The sequence below is a fragment of the Phyllobates terribilis genome, unplaced genomic scaffold (genome assembly GCF_046119375.1).
Source record: "Phyllobates terribilis strain yellow unplaced genomic scaffold, ASM4611937v1 Scaffold_7__3_contigs__length_470593459, whole genome shotgun sequence".
Taxonomy (NCBI): domain Eukaryota; kingdom Metazoa; phylum Chordata; class Amphibia; order Anura; family Dendrobatidae; genus Phyllobates; species Phyllobates terribilis.
Window position 1 is genome coordinate 469622608 of NW_027362767.1, and position 20098 is coordinate 469642705.

At 46.4% G+C, this 20098-nt stretch overlaps 1 protein-coding gene across 3 annotated transcripts in view; it reads right to left on the reverse strand.

The window, feature by feature from the left end:
• Window positions 1-393: 393 nt before the first annotated feature.
• The window catches only part of SYTL4 (synaptotagmin like 4), a 238367-nt gene continuing 218662 nt past the window's right edge, over window positions 394-20098 (reverse strand). For all 3 annotated transcript variants that reach the window (XM_073642212.1, XM_073642213.1, XM_073642214.1), the window contains 2 exons: window positions 5421-5629; window positions 394-2190 (listed from right to left, as the gene is read on the reverse strand). In XM_073642212.1, coding sequence (XP_073498313.1) covers window positions 2051-2190; window positions 5421-5629 — 349 coding nt within the window. In that variant the 3' untranslated portion in view covers window positions 394-2050. The remainder of the gene's footprint in view (window positions 2191-5420; window positions 5630-20098) is intronic.

A 20098-nucleotide genomic window follows, 5' to 3' on the forward strand; every position in this document is an offset into this window, starting at 1 on the left:
GAGGACTTATCCTAAGGATAGGCCATCAATATCAAACTCCCAGGCAACCCCTTTAATAATAAATATGCAAGAGCCAATAACTTGTGCATAGTACAGAAAATCCATTCTCCATTGTAGTCAGGACTGGAGAGCTCAGCAATATATCTCACTGTGCTCAATGGTGACAGAGGGCTCCGCAAACCAGTTGCTAAATTTAATTTAAGGGTCTTTTCTGTGATGTAATAATTGGCCAAACTGCTTTTTGGTTGTGCCCCCAGTGTACAGGAGCCTTGTGCTGACTGGTCGCGGACCTTTGAGGATGTGCAGCAGTAGACGCACGTTCTCCGCAATCTTACTAATCATGTCATCCCAGATTACGGCCCGTTCAGTAAGCGAGATGCTCCTTATGTGCAGTTTACGTTTGTGGACTCGTCCTTAGACCGGGGTCACTCCAGCGGGTTTCCTCTCATGCGGGAGAATCCGGACGATTATGTTAATCAGAGTTTGAGCAAAGTGTGATCTGATTTTCTCAGATGTGGAGAAGATGGGAAAAAAATTTCCATTCCATTATGTCAGTCTGTGAAAATCGCCCCGCAATCGAATATCATGGGTGCGTGGACCCAATGATTTGCATGGCTGAGAGTGATCCGATCTATGAATGCAAATTGTGCATTTCAAACATGTCCACGGTCCCATAGAATAACATTGGTCCGAGTGTGCGATTCGATATTCTGTCGTATAGGACTCGGACCAAAATTTCAGTTGTCTGTCGAGTCTTAACTCTGTATCTGGCCTAGTACGGGCCTGAAGGAGCAGAGGATGACTTAAAAGAGATAATCCCTGGAAAGTAGTCTTGGGGGTTGTCCGGACACATCAGCCCTTACCTATAGAGTTGCTTTACAAGGCAGATGACCTGCAAATTATCAGATTGGAGGTCATATTAGCTCTTACAAAATGAACGTCAGCACAGAAGTTGCCACGTGGCCCGGATTACAAATCTACAGCCAATTATGTTGGGACTTTTTAATGCCAATCTCACTGGCTCAAAATCCATGACAAAAAGCACATGTAAAAAGATGTGGACTTGTAACAAAATGGCTGACTTGAGGTGGAATAACTTGCCGCAGCCTTGATGTGTGAGGACATGCATTACAAGATATAGCAGTATAAAGGGGTCTCGGTATCCGCTTCACCTCTGAGCCAAAGCAAAAAGTTGTTTCCAGTGTCGCTGGACTCCATGTCTCTATGGATGACATGGTCACCTAGTCACCTGACCCAGTACCGTGTAATATCACTGGACTCCGTGTCTCTATAAATGACATGGTCACCTAGTCACCTGACCCAGTACCATGTAATATCACTGGACTCCGTGTCTCTATAAATGACATGGTCACCTAGTCACCTGACCCAGTACCGTGTAATATCACTGGACTCCGTGTCTCTATGGATGACATGGTCACCTAGTCACCTGACCCAGTACCGTGTAATATCACTGGACTCAGTGTCTCTATAAATGACATGGTCACCTAGTCACCTGACCCAGTACCGTGTAATATCACTGGACTCCGTGTCTCTATGGATGACATGGTCACCTAGTCACCTGACCCAGTACCGTGTAATATCACTGGACTCCGTGTCTCTATGGATGACATGGTCACCTAGTCACCTGACCCATTACCGTGTAATATCACTGGACTCCGTGTCTCTATGGATGACATGGTCACATGACCCAGTACCGTGTAATATCACTGGACACAGCGTCAGCTGCTATAGGCCGATGTGAGGAAGGAATTGACCAGGTGAGTTAATCCTTTTGCAGTCTGTGACTGTACATGCTATGAATGTATTGTGCAGCATTAAATGGATGAATTCTTGACAGCACAGAGGACAAAGTGAGAGCTGCCTCATCTATACCACCCTCAAAAGAGAGTAATCACACACGCCCGTACAATAATCAATCATAGTCTACACCCATCATTCCCTGCACAAAATACAATTGTTTCAGTTTTGCTAAAATACAGATTTGTAGAAAGCTGCCGGCGTCATCCAGTTCCTCCCTAACGATTTAAGATCACTTTGCCTTGGCCATTGTGGGTCGGAGCTGTAAGGAACCTTCTGCCCAGGAGTCGGGATACTGCTTCATCTTCATCCAAAGACTCAGCTCTTCTCCTGTGGAGTCCATCCAATCTACAGGTTGTCCACTGTAGAAGCCTACAAAGGAAAAGCTTAATAAATCATCAGCAGAATTCATAGGTACAAGGCCCTGATGCTGGTTCCTGCCCCATCTCCTCCCTCACTCCCTAGAGCAGAGGTCCCCAACCGCCGGTCCGCGGACCAGGACCGGGCCGTTGGGGTTTTTCAGCCGTTCCGCGGGGAGAGGGGGCCCCTCCAGCCTCCAGCAGGGCCGCCATCAGGGCATGACTGCCCTGACTCCAGTAAGCGCCGGGTCCGGGACATCTTAACGCTGCGCTGCTGCGGCAGCACCTTCATGATTCCCCTGACTTCCGGTCATGTGACGGCGCCGTCACATGGCCGGAAGTCAGGAGAACCTGGTGTCAGCGATTTGGACGAGCGCCAGGATTCTGCAGGGATCGCATGGGGGTAAGTATAACAAGTTTTATTTTTTTTTAAATACAATTAACTAGGAGTGGGGGGAATGGGAGATGCACATGGGGGGAGGGGAGAGATGAGAGATCCACATGGGGGGGAGGGGAGAGATGAGAGATGCACATGGGGGGAGGGGAGAGATGAGAGATGCACATGGGGGAGGGGAGAGATGAGAGATGCACATGGGGGAGGGGAGAGATGAGAGATGCACATGGGGGAGGGGAGAGATGAGAGATGCACATGGGGGAGGGGAGAGATGAGAGATGCACATGGGGGAGGGGAGAGATGAGAGATCCACATGGGGGGAGGGGAGAGATGAGAGATGCACATGGGGGAGGGGAGAGATGAGAGATCCACATGGGGGGGAGGGGAGAGATGAGAGATGCACATGGGGGAGGGGAGAGATGAGAGATCCACATGGGGGGGAGGGGAGAGATGAGAGATGCACATGGGGGAGGGGAGAGATGAGAGATCCACATGGGGGGGAGGGGAGAGATGAGAGATGCACATGGGGGAGGGGAGAGATGAGAGATCCACATGGGGGGAGGGGAGAGATGAGAGATGCACATGGGGGGAGGGGAGAGATGAGAGATCCACATGGGGGGAGGGGAGAGATGAGAGATGCACATGGGGGGAGGGGAGAGATGAGAGATGCACATGGGGGGAGGGGAGAGATGAGAGATGCACATGGGAGGGAGGGGAGAGATGAGAGATGCACGGGGGGGGTGAGAGATGCACGGGGGGGTGAGAGATGCACGGGGGGGATGAGAGATGCACGGGGGGGATGAGAGATGCACGGGGGTGGATGAGAGAAGCACGGGGGGGGTGAGAGATGCACGGGGGGGTGAGAGATGCACGGGGGGTGGATGAGAGATGCACGGGGGTGGATGAGAGATGCACGGGGGTGGATGAGAGATGCACGGGGGTGGATGAGAGATGCACGGGGGGGGATGAGAGATGCACGGGGGTGAGCTGCACATGGGGGGGTGAGAGATGCACATGGGGGGGTTATGTTTACATAACTTTGTTGCCTTATGAAGGGCGGGGGGGGCCCCCAAAAATTTCTTGCACAGGGGCCCACTACAGTCTGTGTCCGCCCCTGGGATGAAGTAAATGCAGCTGAACAGCAGCTGTCAGGACAGCTGCCCTGTCCTGCTGCAGGGCGTGATGGGGCCTCAGTGATGCGGCTCCTGGCACAGCACATTATGTGGGGCTCCTGGCATAGCTCCTGGCGGGGACCTGGTCTACACTATATGATAAGTATGCACTAAACTCCAAATCCCTCCATTACCCCGCCCCCATATGACCAAAGCCCCGCCCACCCCACCCCCTCCTTGCTGGGCCATGGAAAAATGATCTTGCTTCAAGCCGGTCCCTGGTGCAAAAAAGGTTGGGGACCACTGCCCTAGAGAACGCCAGGCCCAGGTTCAGCGCAAAGGTTCATTGCTCCATTGTTACTAGATCAGTAGTGGCTGTGACAAGGGGAGCCCAGCTCATAACACCCATAAGGTAGGAGGACAAACTGCTGTTATATATCCCTTTCCTTACAACATAGCAGCCACAGTGATTGTTCCTCTATAGATTCTACAAGAAATTATGACATTGTGCGCAGTGATACGATCAGATGGCAAAGAGGATTGGAGCTAGATATTAACTAGTGGGGGTGAGCTGCCGCCAACGGAGCAGGCACTCTGCCGCCAACGGCGCAGGCATTCTGCCAATACATCTCATCATGAGGACAGTGAAAAAAAAAAGGAATCTTCCAGGAGAAAAGTCAGGCTTGACAACTTCTTTATATCTTGCTACAACACAATAACAACCACAAATTGTGAATTCCTCCCCTTAAATTTCTGGGAACAGAAGCTGGACTCACTGGGCTGCCTGGTACAGAGTCTTGATAAGAAGCCGCTGAATCCCTTAACCTAAACATAATGGCCAGATAGGGAGATGAATAACAAAGGTAGAGATGTTTCACGGAAAAAAGGCAACTCATCCTGAAAATGATCCAAAAAAGTGCTAAATATTTAAGGGCCAAGACATTAAAGGATATGAGAAAAAGGTTTTAAAAAGCAAAATGAAAAGGGTTGATAGAAGTGCTGCCCCGGTGTGAGGAAGACACCTGTCTGATGTAGAAGCAAGTAGCCCTTATTCTTGTAATAAATATTTATGGAGATGTTACCTTCCTGTCGTTTGCACTCAGCAGCTCTTTTATCTCCCGTTTTTATTTTCTTTTTATACTATTTATCTGATAGGTGGTGGTTCCTGGACCGGTCCATCACCTCCGGCAGCAGATTCCTTCCATCTTTGGCTTTGAAGCAGGGTTGTACCTGGTATCTGCACATCCCTCCAAAGTTAGCGCGCAACCCAACGCCCTTTCGGTCAGCCCTCACCCGCTTTTTTATTCTCATTACAGGCTCATTAAAGGGTTTGGACCCTTTTAGGAACAATATTTTGTTTTGTAAGAGGAGCTCAGAACAAGGAACGTAAGCGTTTTAACTTCTGCTGTGAGAGCGAGCTCAGTGATTGCAGAATTACTTATCGGAAAATCAGATGGCAAGGTTTTCTTCTTGTATGTGAAAGAAAATTAACCGATTTTCATCAGTATTTTGGGTCAAAGCTTCATCGGGTTTGGTTCATGTGTCAATTTTTAACATTAGTGATTTTCTCGTATGCAAAAGAAAAAAAAATTGTAAAGCTTCTCCCACCCATTATACTATTATTAAAGGACATACAACGACATAGACTACAATGGTTACATGTTCTATCTGTGAAAATCTGACATGTGAATGAGGCCTAAAACTGGCTGAGAGCGTCATGAGGCTTTCTTGGCTCACCTGTCCCTGGGCCCAGCCTCACTCCTCCCAGAAAGTCATTGCTGGCCAGGGGCTCTCGGTCCCAGACAGTCAGTTCCAGACAGGTGTTTTGTAGATCTTCTGGCTTAATCCCGCCATACACAAATGTGTGGTTGTAGTGTGGATTGAGGCTTTTCTTCATCACTGGCGTTTTTCGCTTGGTGTTTCTGCTTTTGATTGGCAGCAGGTAGCTAAGCAGAACAGAGACAGACAGGTCATTGGTCTCAGGTATGATATTTTTACCGCCATTGTTCTGCTCTCCTGGATTCCTGCTGCTTTTGCTCTATTTTCTGGCTATAAACATTACATGTATTAGACCCTTATTCTCTGGGCTTTTGTCACGCCAGGTGTGGGAAAGACTTAGTGCAACACAGAGGGAAGAGGGAAAGCGAGCCCAGACTCTAGGGAAAGGGGGGAGTGGAGACCTCCTAGTCTGGTCTAATATCACCCTGTCTCCACTAACGTCCCTATATCGGTTCTTCACCAATCGCCGCACGGATACCTCACCCTGTCTTTCTCTGGCATTTGGCCCTGGCTAGGGAAGGGAGGGGATGACCACCGCCTTCTTTAATATAGGGGCAGGGTTCTCATGGTCAACACCACCAGGGAAGCTCCGGGACAAAGCATCAGCCTTGACATTTTTGACCCCTGGACAAAAAGCGACATCAAAATTGAACCTAGTAAAAAAACAGGGACCATCTGACCTGCCTAGGGTTGAGACGTTTAGCTGACTGGAGATATGACAGGTTCTTATGATCGGTAATAAAACAGTAATAGGATGGACAGCCCCCTCCAACCAATGTCGCCATTCTTCGAACGCCAATTTGATCGCCAAAAGTTCCCTACTACCCACGTCATAATTTCTCTCAGCCGAAGACAATTTTTTAGAAGAGGCGGCGCATGGACGCAATTTACCAGGGGACGGACCCTGAGACAACACAGCCCCAACCCCGCCATCTGACGCATCAACCTCCACAATAAAGTGTTGGGAAACATCGGGTTGACTGAGTAAAGGTGCAGTGGCAAAATGATTCTTTAAGGAAGAAAAAGCCTGGAGGGAAGCATCCGACCATTAGGAAAAATCAGACCCCTTCTTAGTCATGTCAGTAAGGGGTTTCACAATTACTGAGTAATTTTGGATGAATTTCTGGAAAAATTAGTAAAGCCCAGAAAACGCTGTAGAGCAGTGGTTCTCAATTCCAGTCCTCAAGACCCACCAACAGGTCATGTTTTCAGGATTTCCTTAGTATTGCACAGCTGATAATTGCATCTCCTGTGTAATACTAAGTAAATCCTGAAAACATGATCTGTTGGTGGGTCCTGAGGACTGGAGTTGAGAACCACTGCTGTAGAGCCTTCAGGTTCTCGTGATGGTCCCAAATCAAGGGCTGCACGGATCATCTCCGGATCTATCCGAAAACCCGAAGATGACAACAAGTACCCCAAAAACTACACCTCCATTACAGCGAAAACATATTTTTCCAATTTGGCATAAACTTTGTTATCCTTTAATATCTGGAGCATCTGTTTAATATGCCCTCAATATGTCTCAAAATCAGGTAAGTAAACCAAGATATCGTCCAGATAGACCACCACAAACCTCCCCACCAAATGATGGAAAATATAATTTATGAAATGCTGGAATACCGCAGTTGCATTTGTCAACCCGAAAGGCATAACCAGACTATTGAAATGTCCTTCAGGGGTCTTGAACGCTGTTTTCCATTCGTCCCCTTCTCTGATTCTAACCAGATTGTAGGCTCCCCTTAAATCCAACTTGGAGAACACCTTAGCTCCTACAACCTAGCTGAACAAATCAGGAATCAGATGAAGAGGGTATGGATCACGGATGGTGATTTGATTTAATTCCCAGAAATCTAAACCGGGGCGTAGATCTTTTTTCTTCACAAGAAGAACCCTGCCGCCACGGGCGAAGATGAGGGTCTGATATGTCCCTTCTCAAGACTTTCCGCAATTAAATCCTTCAAGTCTCATCTCTCAGGGCCAGAAAGATTATACAATCTGGACTTCGGTAGTTTAGCTCCGGGGGGTCAGGTTAATAGGACAGTCATAAGCACGATGGGGAGGCAAATCCTGACACCTTCTTAGAAAAAACATCCTCAAAACCAGAAAGAAAAGCAGGTAATATTTCCCATAGAGACAGTAGCAAGGGAAATATCTAAACAGTTCTCAAGGCAGTAATCTCCCCATTCAATAATCTCCCCAGCTTGCCAATCCACCAACAGATTATGTTCCACCAGCCACGGGAGACCCAGTACAATAGGTGTGGGAAGACTGTCCAGAACATAGCAAGGGATAACTTCACAATGAACCGACCCCACTCTCAGTTTAACAGTATGTACAATCTGAGTAAATGCTTTCTGTGCAAGTGGTGCTGAGTCGATGGTGAAGATGGAAATAGGCTTAGCTAAAGAACAGCAAGCAAGGCCATGAGCTTTTGCAAACTCAACATCAATCATGCGGACTCCCTCCCGCACCACTGTCAACAAACACAGAAATTTTCTCGTTTTTTCTCTCTAGCACCACCTCTGCTGTCAGGACAAACCGGGAACAGCAGGTTGGCAACAAATGCACTCCTTGCTTATCGAACTCCAGACTACCAAGAGTTATTCAATGTCCCTTTTTCCCACAAAAAAACCCCAAAACAAACGTGCCTTTTTTCTAGCAAATCTCCAAGAAAATGTATGATGTAAAGGCACCCCCTAACTGCATGGATTCCTCCACCTCCCCCAGTACTGGTTCACTGCCAGACCGCTTCCCCGGCACAGGTACATAACCCCAAGAAGGCCCCGGAGAAGGTGGTCTCACCCGTCTATCAAAACATATGGCCAAAGACATGGCAGCCTCCAAGGACTGAGGGCTTTCATATACAGCCTAGACATCCTTCAACCTTTCAGAATGACCCTCACAAAATTGGCTTCTAAGGGCTGAGTCCTTCCATTTAAAATCTGTTGCCCATCTACGGAATTCAGAACTGTAAGTCCCCACTGACCGATTCCCCTGCTGAAGGCGACGTAGCCTAAACTCAGCCAAGGCGACTCGGTAAGAGTCATCATAGATGAGAGCGAGAGCCCCCAAAAAAACCTCAACAGATTGGAGACAAACTGAATCCTGCGGAAAAGAAAACGCCCACGACTGAGGATCTCCCTCCAGTAGAGAGATCACAATTCCAACCCGAGGGCTCCTCATTTCCGGAGGAATAAGGATGAAGTTTAAAATACAGTTTGCAGGCCTTCTTAAATACAAAAAACTTGTCCCTACCTCCTGAAAACCTGTCCGGGAGGGCAAGATTGGGTTAAGGCTAGACAGGCCTACCCGCTGAGACCCCCACATTGGCGACCTCTAGCTGCTGATGCTGTTGCTGAACCTCACAGCGGAGGTCATTCACCTCCAGAGACAGACTGCGCAGCCGCTCTGCAACAGTACGCATACCAAGGGAGAAAGAAAAAAAAACACGCCCAAAACATACACAAAAAAAAACAAAAAAACCCAAGTGTCAGTCTTTTTTGTTTTTTTCCCCTTTTCAAAATGTGCTCGACCGGCGATAATGTCAAGCAAGGTGTGGGAAAGACTTAGTGCAACACAAAGGAAAGAGGGAAAAGGAGCCCAGACTCTAGGGAAAGAGGGGAGTGGAGACCTCCTAGGCTGATCTAATATCACCCTGTCTCCTCTATCGTCCCTATATTGGTTCTTCACCAATCACCGCACGCATACCTCGCCCTGTCTTTCCCTGGCGTTTGGCCCTGGCTAGGGAAAGGAAAGGATGAGCGCTAGTCGATCCCCACTGAACACTAAAGACAACAAGGGGCAACAAACAAGAGAAAATCGCTTAGCTTTAGTCGACTCCAGACAAATGCACACACGTCTTCTAGAACAGGAGTGGAAGAAGTACTGCACTAGCTTCAAGCCTTCACAAGGAGTAATGAATATCGCCGGCACCTCCCTCTGGCACACAGCAGGTATTTATACACCCAGACCAGGGAGTTAATTAATCAGAGGAAGGTAGCCACTGGGTCCTACAACAGACTCTAAGAAGATGTCTGTAATGCCAAACGTAGAGATTTCCTGCAACGATCTGCAGGGTGACTGTCACCACTGACACACCCGTGACAGCTTTTCCCTCTAAGCCCCACACCCAATTTTGTTTCCACAAGCAATGAAAATTATGAAACTTGGTACAAATATGGAGTGCATCACAATTCGTAGCTTTTTAATGCTGCAAATATATTAATAAATCACAAATGCATACAATGGGACGAAGATCTGAAATGGTGATCATTTACTGGCAATTATCTTGCATGAAGCTAAAAGGTGACTAAAGACACATGGAATCTTCTCCCAACCGCGCCGTATCCACACGTGGTCAAAATTGTTGGTTCCCCTCGTTTAATGAAAGGAAAACCCACAATGGTCACAGAAATAACTTGAATCTGACAAAAGTAATAATAAATTAAAAATCTATGAAAATGAACAGATGAAGGTCAGACATTGCTTTTCTGCTTCCACAGAATAAAAAAAAATTAAACTCATGAAATCGGCCTGGACAGAAATGATGGGACCCCTGAAAATAATGTGACAAAAGGGACATGTTAAATCAAGTTGTGTCCACTAATTAGCATCACAGGGGTCTACAATCTTGTAATCAGTCAGTGGCCTGTATATAGGACTACATGTACTCACTGTGCCTGTATATAGAGCTACAGATACTCACTGTGCCTGTATATAGGACTACATATACTCACTGTGCTGTATATAGAGCTACAGATACTCACTGTGCTGTATATAGGACTAGAGATACTCACTGTGCTGTATATAGAGCTACAGATACTCACTGTGCTGTATATAGGACTACATGTACTCACTGTGCCTGTATATAGAGCTACAGATACTCACTGTGCCTGTATATAGGGCTACAGATACTCACTGTGCTGTATATAGAGCTACAGATACTCACTGTGCTGTATATAGAGCTACAGATACTCACTGTGCTGTATATAGAGCTACAGATACTCACTGTGCCTGTATATAGGACTACATATACTCACTGTGCTGTATATACAGCTACAAATACTCACTGTGCCTGTATATAGAGCTACAGATACTCACTGTGCCTGTATATAGAGCTACAGATACTCACTGTGCTGTATATAGGACTACATATACTCACTGTGCTGTATATAGAGCTACAGATACTCACTGTGCTGTATATAGGACTACAGATACTCACTGTGCTGTATATAGAGCTACAGATACTCACTGTGCTGTATATAGGACTACATGTACTCACTGTGCCTGTATATAGAGCTACAGATACTCACTGTGCCTGTATATAGGACTACATATACTCACTGTGCTGTATATACAGCTACAAATACTCACTGTGCCTGTATATAGAGCTACAGATACTCACTGTGCCTGTATATAGAGCTACAGATACTCACTGTGCTGTATATAGGACTACATATACTCACTGTGCTGTATATAGAGCTACAGATACTCACTGTGCCTGTATATAGGGCTACAGATACTCACTGTGCCTGTATATAGAGCTACAGATACTCACTGTGCCTGTATATAGAGCTACAGATACTCACTGTGCCTGTATATAGAGCTACAGATACTCACTGTGCTGTATATAGAGCTACAGATACTCACTGTGCTGTATATAGGACTACAGATACTCACTGTGCTGTATATAGAGCTACAGATACTCACTGTGCTGTATATAGGACTACATGTACTCACTGTGCCTGTATATAGAGCTACAGATACTCACTGTGCCTGTATATAGGGCTACAGATACTCACTGTGCCTGTATATAGAGCTACAGATACTCACTGTGCTGTATATAGAGCTACAGATACTCACTGTGCTGTATATAGAGCTACAGATACTCACTGTGCTGTATATAGAGCTACAGATACTCACTGTGCTGTATATAGAGCTACAGATACTCACTGTGCCTGTATATAGGGCTACAGATACTCACTGTGCTGTATATAGAGCTACAGATACTCACTGTGCCTGTATATAGAGCTACAGATACTCACTGTGCAGTATATAGGGCTACAGATACTCACTGTGCTGTATATAGGACTACAGATACTCACTGTGCCTGTATATAGGGCTACAGATACTCACTGTGCTTGTATATAGAGTTACAGATACTCACTGTGCTGTATATAGGGCTACAGATACTCACTGTGCCTGTATATAGAGCTACAGATACTCACTGTGCTGTATATAGAGCTACAGATACTCACTGTGCTGTATATAGAGCTACAGATACTCACTGTGCCTGTATATAGAGCTACAGATACTCACTGTGCTGTATATAGAGCTACAGATACTCACTGTGCCTGTATATAGGGCTACAGATACTCACTGTGCCTGTATATAGAGCTACAGATACTCACTGTGCCTGTATATAGAGCTACAGATACTCACTGTGCCTGTATATAGGGCTACAGATACTCACTGTGCTGTATATAGAGCTACAGATACTCACTGTGCTGTATATAGAGCTACAGATACTCACTGTGCCTGTATATAGGGCTACAGATACTCACTGTGCTGTATATAGGGCTACAGATACTCACTGTGCTGTATATAGAGCTACAGATACTCACTGTGCCTGTACATAGGGCTACAGATACTCACTGTGCTGTATATAGAGCTACAGATACTCACTGTGCCTGTATATAGAGCTACAGATACTCACTGTGCCTGTATATAGAGCTACAGATACTCACTGTGCTGTATATAGAGCTACAGATACTCACTGTGCTGTATATAGAGCTACAGATACTCACTGTGCTGTATATAGAGCTACAGATACTCACTGTGCTGTATATAGAGCTACAGATACTCACTGTGCCTGTATATAGGGCTACAGATACTCACTGTGCTGTATATAGAGCTACAGATACTCACTGTGCCTGTATATAGAGCTACAGATACTCACTGTGCCTGTATATAGGGCTACAGATACTCACTGTGCTGTATATAGGACTACAGATACTCACTGTGCCTGTATATAGGGCTACAGATACTCACTGTGCTTGTATATAGAGTTACAGATACTCACTGTGCTGTATATAGGGCTACAGATACTCACTGTGCCTGTATATAGAGCTACAGATACTCACTGTGCTGTATATAGAGCTACAGATACTCACTGTGCTGTATATAGAGCTACAGATACTCACTGTGCCTGTATATAGAGCTACAGATACTCACTGTGCTGTATATAGAGCTACAGATACTCACTGTGCTGTATATAGAGCTACAGATACTCACTGTGCTGTATATAGAGCTACAGATACTCACTGTGCCTGTATATAGAGCTACAGATACTCACTGTGCCTGTATATAGAGCTACAGATACTCACTGTGCTGTATATAGGGCTACAGATACTCACTGTGCTGTATATAGGGCTACAGATACTCACTGTGCTGTATATAGGGCTACAGATACTCACTGTGCTGTATATAGAGCTACAGATACTCACTGTGCCTGTATATAGGGCTACAGATACTCACTGTGCTGTATATAGAGCTACAGATACTCACTGTGCCTGTATATAGGGCTACAGATACTCACTGTGCTGTATATAGAGCTACAGATACTCACTGTGCCTGTATATAGAGCTACAGATACTCACTGTGCCTGTATATAGAGCTACAGATACTCACTGTGCTGTATATAGAGCTACAGATACTCACTGAGCTGTATATAGGGCTACAGATACTCACTGTGCCTGTATATAGGGCTACAGATACTCAATGTGCTGTATATAGGGCTACAGATACTCACTGTGCTGTATATAGAGCTACAGATACTCACTGTGCTGTATATAGAGCTACAGATACTCACTGTGCTGTATATAGGACTACAGATACTCACTGTGCCTGTATATAGGGCTACAGATACTCAATGTGCTGTATATAGGGCTACAGATACTCACTGTGCTGTATATAGAGCTACAGATACTCACTGTGCTGTATATAGAGCTACAGATACTCACTGTGCTGTATATAGGGCTACAGATACTCACTGTGCTGTATATAGGACTACAGATACTCACTGTGCTGTATATAGAGCTACAGATACTCACTGTGCTGTATATAGAGCTACAGATACTCACTGTGCCTGTATATAGGGCTACAGATACTCACTGTGCTGTATATAGGGCTACAGATACTCACTGTGCCTGTATATAGGGCTACAGATACTCACTGTGCTGTATATAGAGCTACAGATACTCACTGTGCTGTATATAGAGCTACAGATACTCACTGTGCCTGTATATAGGGCTACAGATACTCACTGTGCTGTATATAGGGCTACAGATACTCACTGTGCCTGTATATAGGGCTACAGATACTCACTGTGCCTGTATATAGAGATACAGATACTCACTGTGCCTGTATATAGGACTACAGATACTCACTGTGCCTGTATATAGGGCTACAGATACTCACTGTGCCTGTATATAGAGCTACAGATACTCACTGTGCTGTATATAGAGCTACAGATACTCACTGTGCCTGTATATAGAGCTACAGATACTCACTGTGCCTGTATATAGGGCTACAGATACTCACTGTGCTGTATATAGAGCTACAGATACTCACTGTGCTGTATATAGAGCTACAGATACTCACTGTGCTGTATATAGAGCTACAGATACTCACTGTGCCTGTATATAGAGCTACAGATACTCACTGTGCTGTATATAGGGCTACAGATACTCACTGTGCCTGTATATAGGGCTACAGATACTCACTGTGCCTGTATATAGAGCTACAGATACTCACTGTGCCTGTATATAGAGCTACAGATACTCACTGTGCCTGTATATAGAGCTACAGATACTCACTGTGCCTGTATATAGAGCTACAGATACTCACTGTGCCTGTATATAGAGCTACAGATACTCACTGTGCCTGTATATAGAGCTACAGATACTCACTGTGCTGTATATAGAGCTACAGATACTCACTGTGCCTGTATATAGAGCTACAGATACTCACTGTGCTGTATATAGAGCTACAGATACTCACTGTGCTGTATATAGAGCTACAGATACTCACTGTGCCTGTATATAGGACTACAGATACTCACTGTGCCTGTATATAGAGCTACAGATACTCACTGTGCCTGTATATAGAGCTACAGATACTCACTGTGCCTGTATATAGAGCTACAGATACTCACTGTGCCTGTATATAGAGCTACAGATACTCACTGTGCCTGTATATAGGGCTACAGATACTCACTGTGCTGTATATAGGACTACAGATACTCACTGTGCAGTATATAGAGCTACAGATACTCACTGTGCCTGTATATAGAGCTACAGATACTCACTGTGCCAGTATATAGAGCTACAGATACTCACTGTGCTGTATATAGGACTACAGATACTCACTGTGCCTGTATATAGGGCTACAGATACTCACTGCGCCAGTATATAGAGCTACAGATACTCACTGTGCCTGTATATAGAGCTACAGATACTCACTGTGCCTGTATATAGAGCTACAGATACTCACTGTGCTGTATATAGTGCTACAGATACTCACTGTGCCTGTATATAGAGCTACAGATACTCACTGTGCTGTATATAGAGCTACAGATACTCACTGTGCCTGTATATAGAGCTACAGATACTCACTGTGCCTGTATATAGAGCTACAGATACTCACTGTGCCTGTATATAGAGCTACATATACTCACTGTGCTGTATATAGAGCTACAGATACTCACTGTGCCTGTATATAGGGCTACAGATACTCACTGTGCCTGTATATAGAGCTACAGATACTCACTGTGCTGTATATAGGGCTACAGATACTCACTGTGCCTGTATATAGGGCTACAGATACTCACTGTGCCTGTATATAGGGCTACAGATACTCACTGTGCCTGTATATAGGGCTACAGATACTCACTGTGCCTGTATATAGGGCTACAGATACTCACTGTGCCTGTATATAGGGCTACAGATACTCACTGTGCCTGTATATAGGGCTACAGATACTCACTGTGCCTGTATATAGGGCTACAGATGCTCACTGTGCTGTTTGGTGACATGGTGTGTACCACACTCAACATGGACCAGAGGAAGCAAAGGAAAGAGTTGTCTCAGGAGATTAGAAAGAAAATTATAGACAGGCATGTTAAAGGTAAAGGTTATAAACCATCTCCAAGCAGCTTGATGTTCCTGTGACTACAGTTGCACATATTATTCAGAAATGTAAGATCCATGGAACTATAGCCAACCTCCCTGGACGTGGCCGCAGGAGGAAAATTGATGACAAATCAAAGAGACGAATAATACGAAAGGTAACAAAAGGACAACTTCTAAAGAGATTAAAGGTGAACTTCAAGCTCAAGGAACATCAGTGTAAGATCGCATCATCCGTCGTTGTTTGATCCAAAGTGAACTTCATGGGAGAGGACCAAGGAGAACACCATTGTTGAAAAAAATCAGAAAAATGCCAGACTAGAATTTGCCAAACTACATGTTGACAAGCCACAAAGCTTCTGGGAGAATGTCCTATGGACAGATGAGACAAAATTGGAAGTTTTTGGCAAGGCACATCAGCTCTATGTTCACAGACGAAAAAATGAAGCATACCAAGAAAAGAACACTGTCCCTACTGAGAAACATGGAGGAGGCTCTGTTATGTTCTGGGGCTGCTTTGCCGCATCTGGCACAGGGGGTTTTGAATCTGTGCAGGGTGCAATGAAATCTCAAGACTATCAAGGGATTCGAGAGAGAAATGTTCTGCCCAGTGTCAGAAAGCTTGGTCTCAGTCGCAGGTCATGGGTCTTGCAACAGGATAATGACCCAAAACACACAGCTAAAAACACCCAAGAATGGCTAAGAGGAAAACATTGGACTATTCTGAAGTGGCTTCTATGAGCCCTGACCTAAATCCTATTGAGCATCTTTGGAAAGAGCTGAAACATGGCGTCTGGAAAAGGTAACCTTCAACCACGAGACAACTGGAGCAGTTTCCTCATGAGGAGTGGCCAAAATACCTGTCGAGAGGCGCAAAAGTCTCATTGACAGTTACAGGAATCATTTGATTGCAGTGATCGCCTCAAAAGGTTCAACAAAATATTAAGTTAAGAAGAACCATCATTTCTGTCCAGGCCGATTTCATGAGATTATTTTTTTTTTTTAAATTCCGTGGAAGCAGAAAAGCAATGTCTGACTTTCATTTGTTCATTTTCAGAGATTTTTAATTTATTACTTTTGTCAGATTCAAGTTATTTCTGTGACCATTGTGGGTTTTTCTTTCATTAAACGAGGGGAACCAACAATTTTGACCACGTGAGTATTTGTAGACTCCGCACAGTGGAGCATGGTTATCTTGAAGGGGTTGTCCACTACTATTCAAAATAGCTCAATGTGTTTTTATGCTGAATAGAAGCTTCTTTTGAATTACCTCCCTCTGCTGTTTCTGCCTGTGAGCGGCGCTATGTGACCCCCGGCTGCAGCAGGCTCTGACATCCGCTGATGTTACGTCCTGGTTCTGGATGCAGCTGGGGATCCCTCTTCTGTGTTCCACGGTGGCTGCTGGGTTGTGGGTGGGGTTACCCCGTGCGTCACACCCAGCATCCACCGCACGCTCTGCCTCTCCCCATTCATTGGGAAAGCGGGCGGTGGATGCTGGGTGTGACGCACGGGGTAACCCCACCCACAACCCAGCAGCCACCGAGGGGACCCCAGTGCTGACTGAGTCATGCCTTACTTGACGTGACGTCAGCGGTCCGCGATAGCGCCGTTCACAGGCAGAAACAGCAGCGCAAGGTAATTAGAAAGAAGCTTCTTTTCATCATAAAAATACATTGGGCTATTTTGAATAGTAGTGGACAACTCTTTTAAAAGGGAAACTCAACACTCACACGAGGATGAGAGTCCTGGGGCTGCAAATAATACATAGGTGGCATCCTGTCATTTGTGACTTTGGCTGAGTTTTGTTGGCGTGTGGCACATTTAGGCCTTTAATAGTGAGGGCAGGCATGACAAGTATGAACTTTTAGGCAAAGCGCACACAATTGGTAGTGAGAACGCTCCCCAGGCCTTGCTGAATGAAAAGACGGATTTTGGTAAGACTTTACCTGTAAAATCCTTTTCAGCGAAGGAAGGAAGGGAGACAGTCATTACTAGTGGGTAGGCGGAGCCCACATAGGATAGAACACCTCAGATTAAAAAAGAGTGTTGTCCGGCCCCTCCAGCTTGGGCTCCTCCTACTCCAGCTCTCCAGTCCGTACACAAGCTAAGGAAGAGCAAATATCACCAGCGGAGCAACATAACCCCTTCTGAAGAACTTCAGAGAAAAAACAAGAGACAGGTTATGCATATAACAGAAAAACCACACAGTCCCAGGTACTACTCACTGGACCTGACCACTGCGATGAGCTGGCAATGCTGGAACAGAGCCTTAGCGCGCCGACCTCAGCCCAGATAATCGCTATCAGAGAAGGGTCACGCTGCATCTGAAAACACAACAACACACTTCTGCCATGGGAGGGAGCTGTGTCTCCCTTCCTTCCTTCGCTGAAAAGGATTTTACAGGTAAGGTCTTACCAAAATCCGTCTTTCAGCAGCAGATGGAAGGAAGGGAGACACAGTCATTACTAGTGGGACGTCCCAAAGCAGTCCAAAAATTAAGGGTGGGAAAAAACCAACAGAGGCAGAATCCCAACAACCTCGAAAAATGCGCAACTAGCGCTAAATACAAGTTAACGATAACTTAAACTACAGCCGCCTGCAGGACCCTACGTCCTAAGGCTGCATCAGCGGAAGCACTGACGTCCACCTTATAAAACTTTGTAACAGTGTGGACAGAGCGCCAGGTAGCCGCCCGGCAGAGTTGAGCTGCCGAGGCCCCTTGATGAAAAGCCCACGATGAACCCACAGCTCTCGTGGAGTGAGCTCGAATCTTAATTGGACAAGATTCGCCCTTGAGTCGGTAAGCCTCTAAAATGGCCGACCGAATCCATCGAGCTATAGTGTCCTTGGCAGCTCGTTGACCACGCCGACGACCTGCTGGAATCACAAACACAGAGTCCGATTTCCGAAAACCTTGAGTAATAGACAAATAGAACTTCAAAGCCCGCACTAAATCCAATGAGTGCAAGGCCCGTTCCTTCGCATTCCTCGGTTCCGGACAGAGCGAGGGCAACACAATATCCTGGTTAACATGAAATTGTGACACCACCTTAGGTAGAAAGTCGCCCCGTGTGCGAAGCACCACGCGATCCGGGAGAAACTCCAGAAAAGGAGGCGAGCAAGAAAGAGCCGCCAGTTCAGAAACCCTTCTCAAAGAGGTGACTGCCACTAAAAAGGCAACCTTCCAAGAAAGCAAAGAAAGGCTAACGGAGTCCATAGGCTCAAAAGGCCCATGTTGAAGAGCCTCCAAGACCAGATTGAGCCGCCAAGGGTACACAAGCGCCTTCCGCGGCGGAAACTGACGGGTTACCCCGCGAAAAAAGGAACGAACGTCCCTACGCGAGGCGATAGCCTTCCGAAACAGCAAGGACAAAGCAGAAACCTGACCCCTCAGAGTGCTAACTGCCAAACCCTTGTCCAGGCCATACTGCAAAAAGGCCAACAAATTGAGAATGGAAAAAATCCTCGGGTTCCTTGAAGAACCCGAACACCATGAAAAGAAGGCCTCCCAAGTCTTGTGATAGATCCTAGTAGTGGCAGGACCCCTGGCAGCTCGCAGAGTGGCAATGACTTCGGCTGAAAAACCTTGACGAGTCAAGATTTCGGTCTCAAGAGCCACGCCGTCAAACGCAGAGACTTCAGGTCCGGATGACGAACGGGCCCTTGGGTTAACAGGTCCGGGCGAAGAGGGAGAGGAAGTGGAGGCGCAGCCAGAAGCGACACCAGCTTCGAGAACCACGTCCTCCTTGGCCAGTCTGGGGCTACTAACATAGCCGGGACTCTTTCCAGTCTGATCCGACGCAACACCAGAGGAAGTAAGGATATCGGCGGGAACACATAGATTAGCTCGAATTGGTCCCACGGAGCCACCAGAGCATCCACCGCCACAGCCTTCGGGTCCTTGTACCTGGACATGAACGTCGGTAACTTGGTGTTGAACCTTGATGCCATCAAATCCACTTGAGGAGTTCCCCAACGGGAGCACAGCTGTGCAAAAATTTCTGGGTGAAGACTCCATTCTCCGGGATCCACCTTCTCGCGACTGAGGAAGTCCGCCGTGATATTCTGAACTCCCGGAATGTGAATCGCAGAGATGGCTGGCACCTTGGCCTCGGCCCATACCAGGATCCGAGACACTTCCATCATGAGCCTGGAGCTCCTCGTTCCACCTTGATGGTTGATATACGCGACCGCCGTCGCGTTGTCTGTCTGCACTCGGACTGGCAGACCGTTTAAAGGGACCGTCCAGTGTTGGAGGCAAAGGAAAATCGCCCTCAATTCCAGGATGTTGATCGGCAGGACAGACTCTTCCGACGACCATACTCCCTGAATCCAGAGATCGTTCCAGACACCCCCCCAGCCTGACAGGCTGGCATCGGTGGTTATGACCGACCACCTCGGAAGGAGGAAGGACTTCCCCAGGGATAACGCTTCCGGACGTAACCA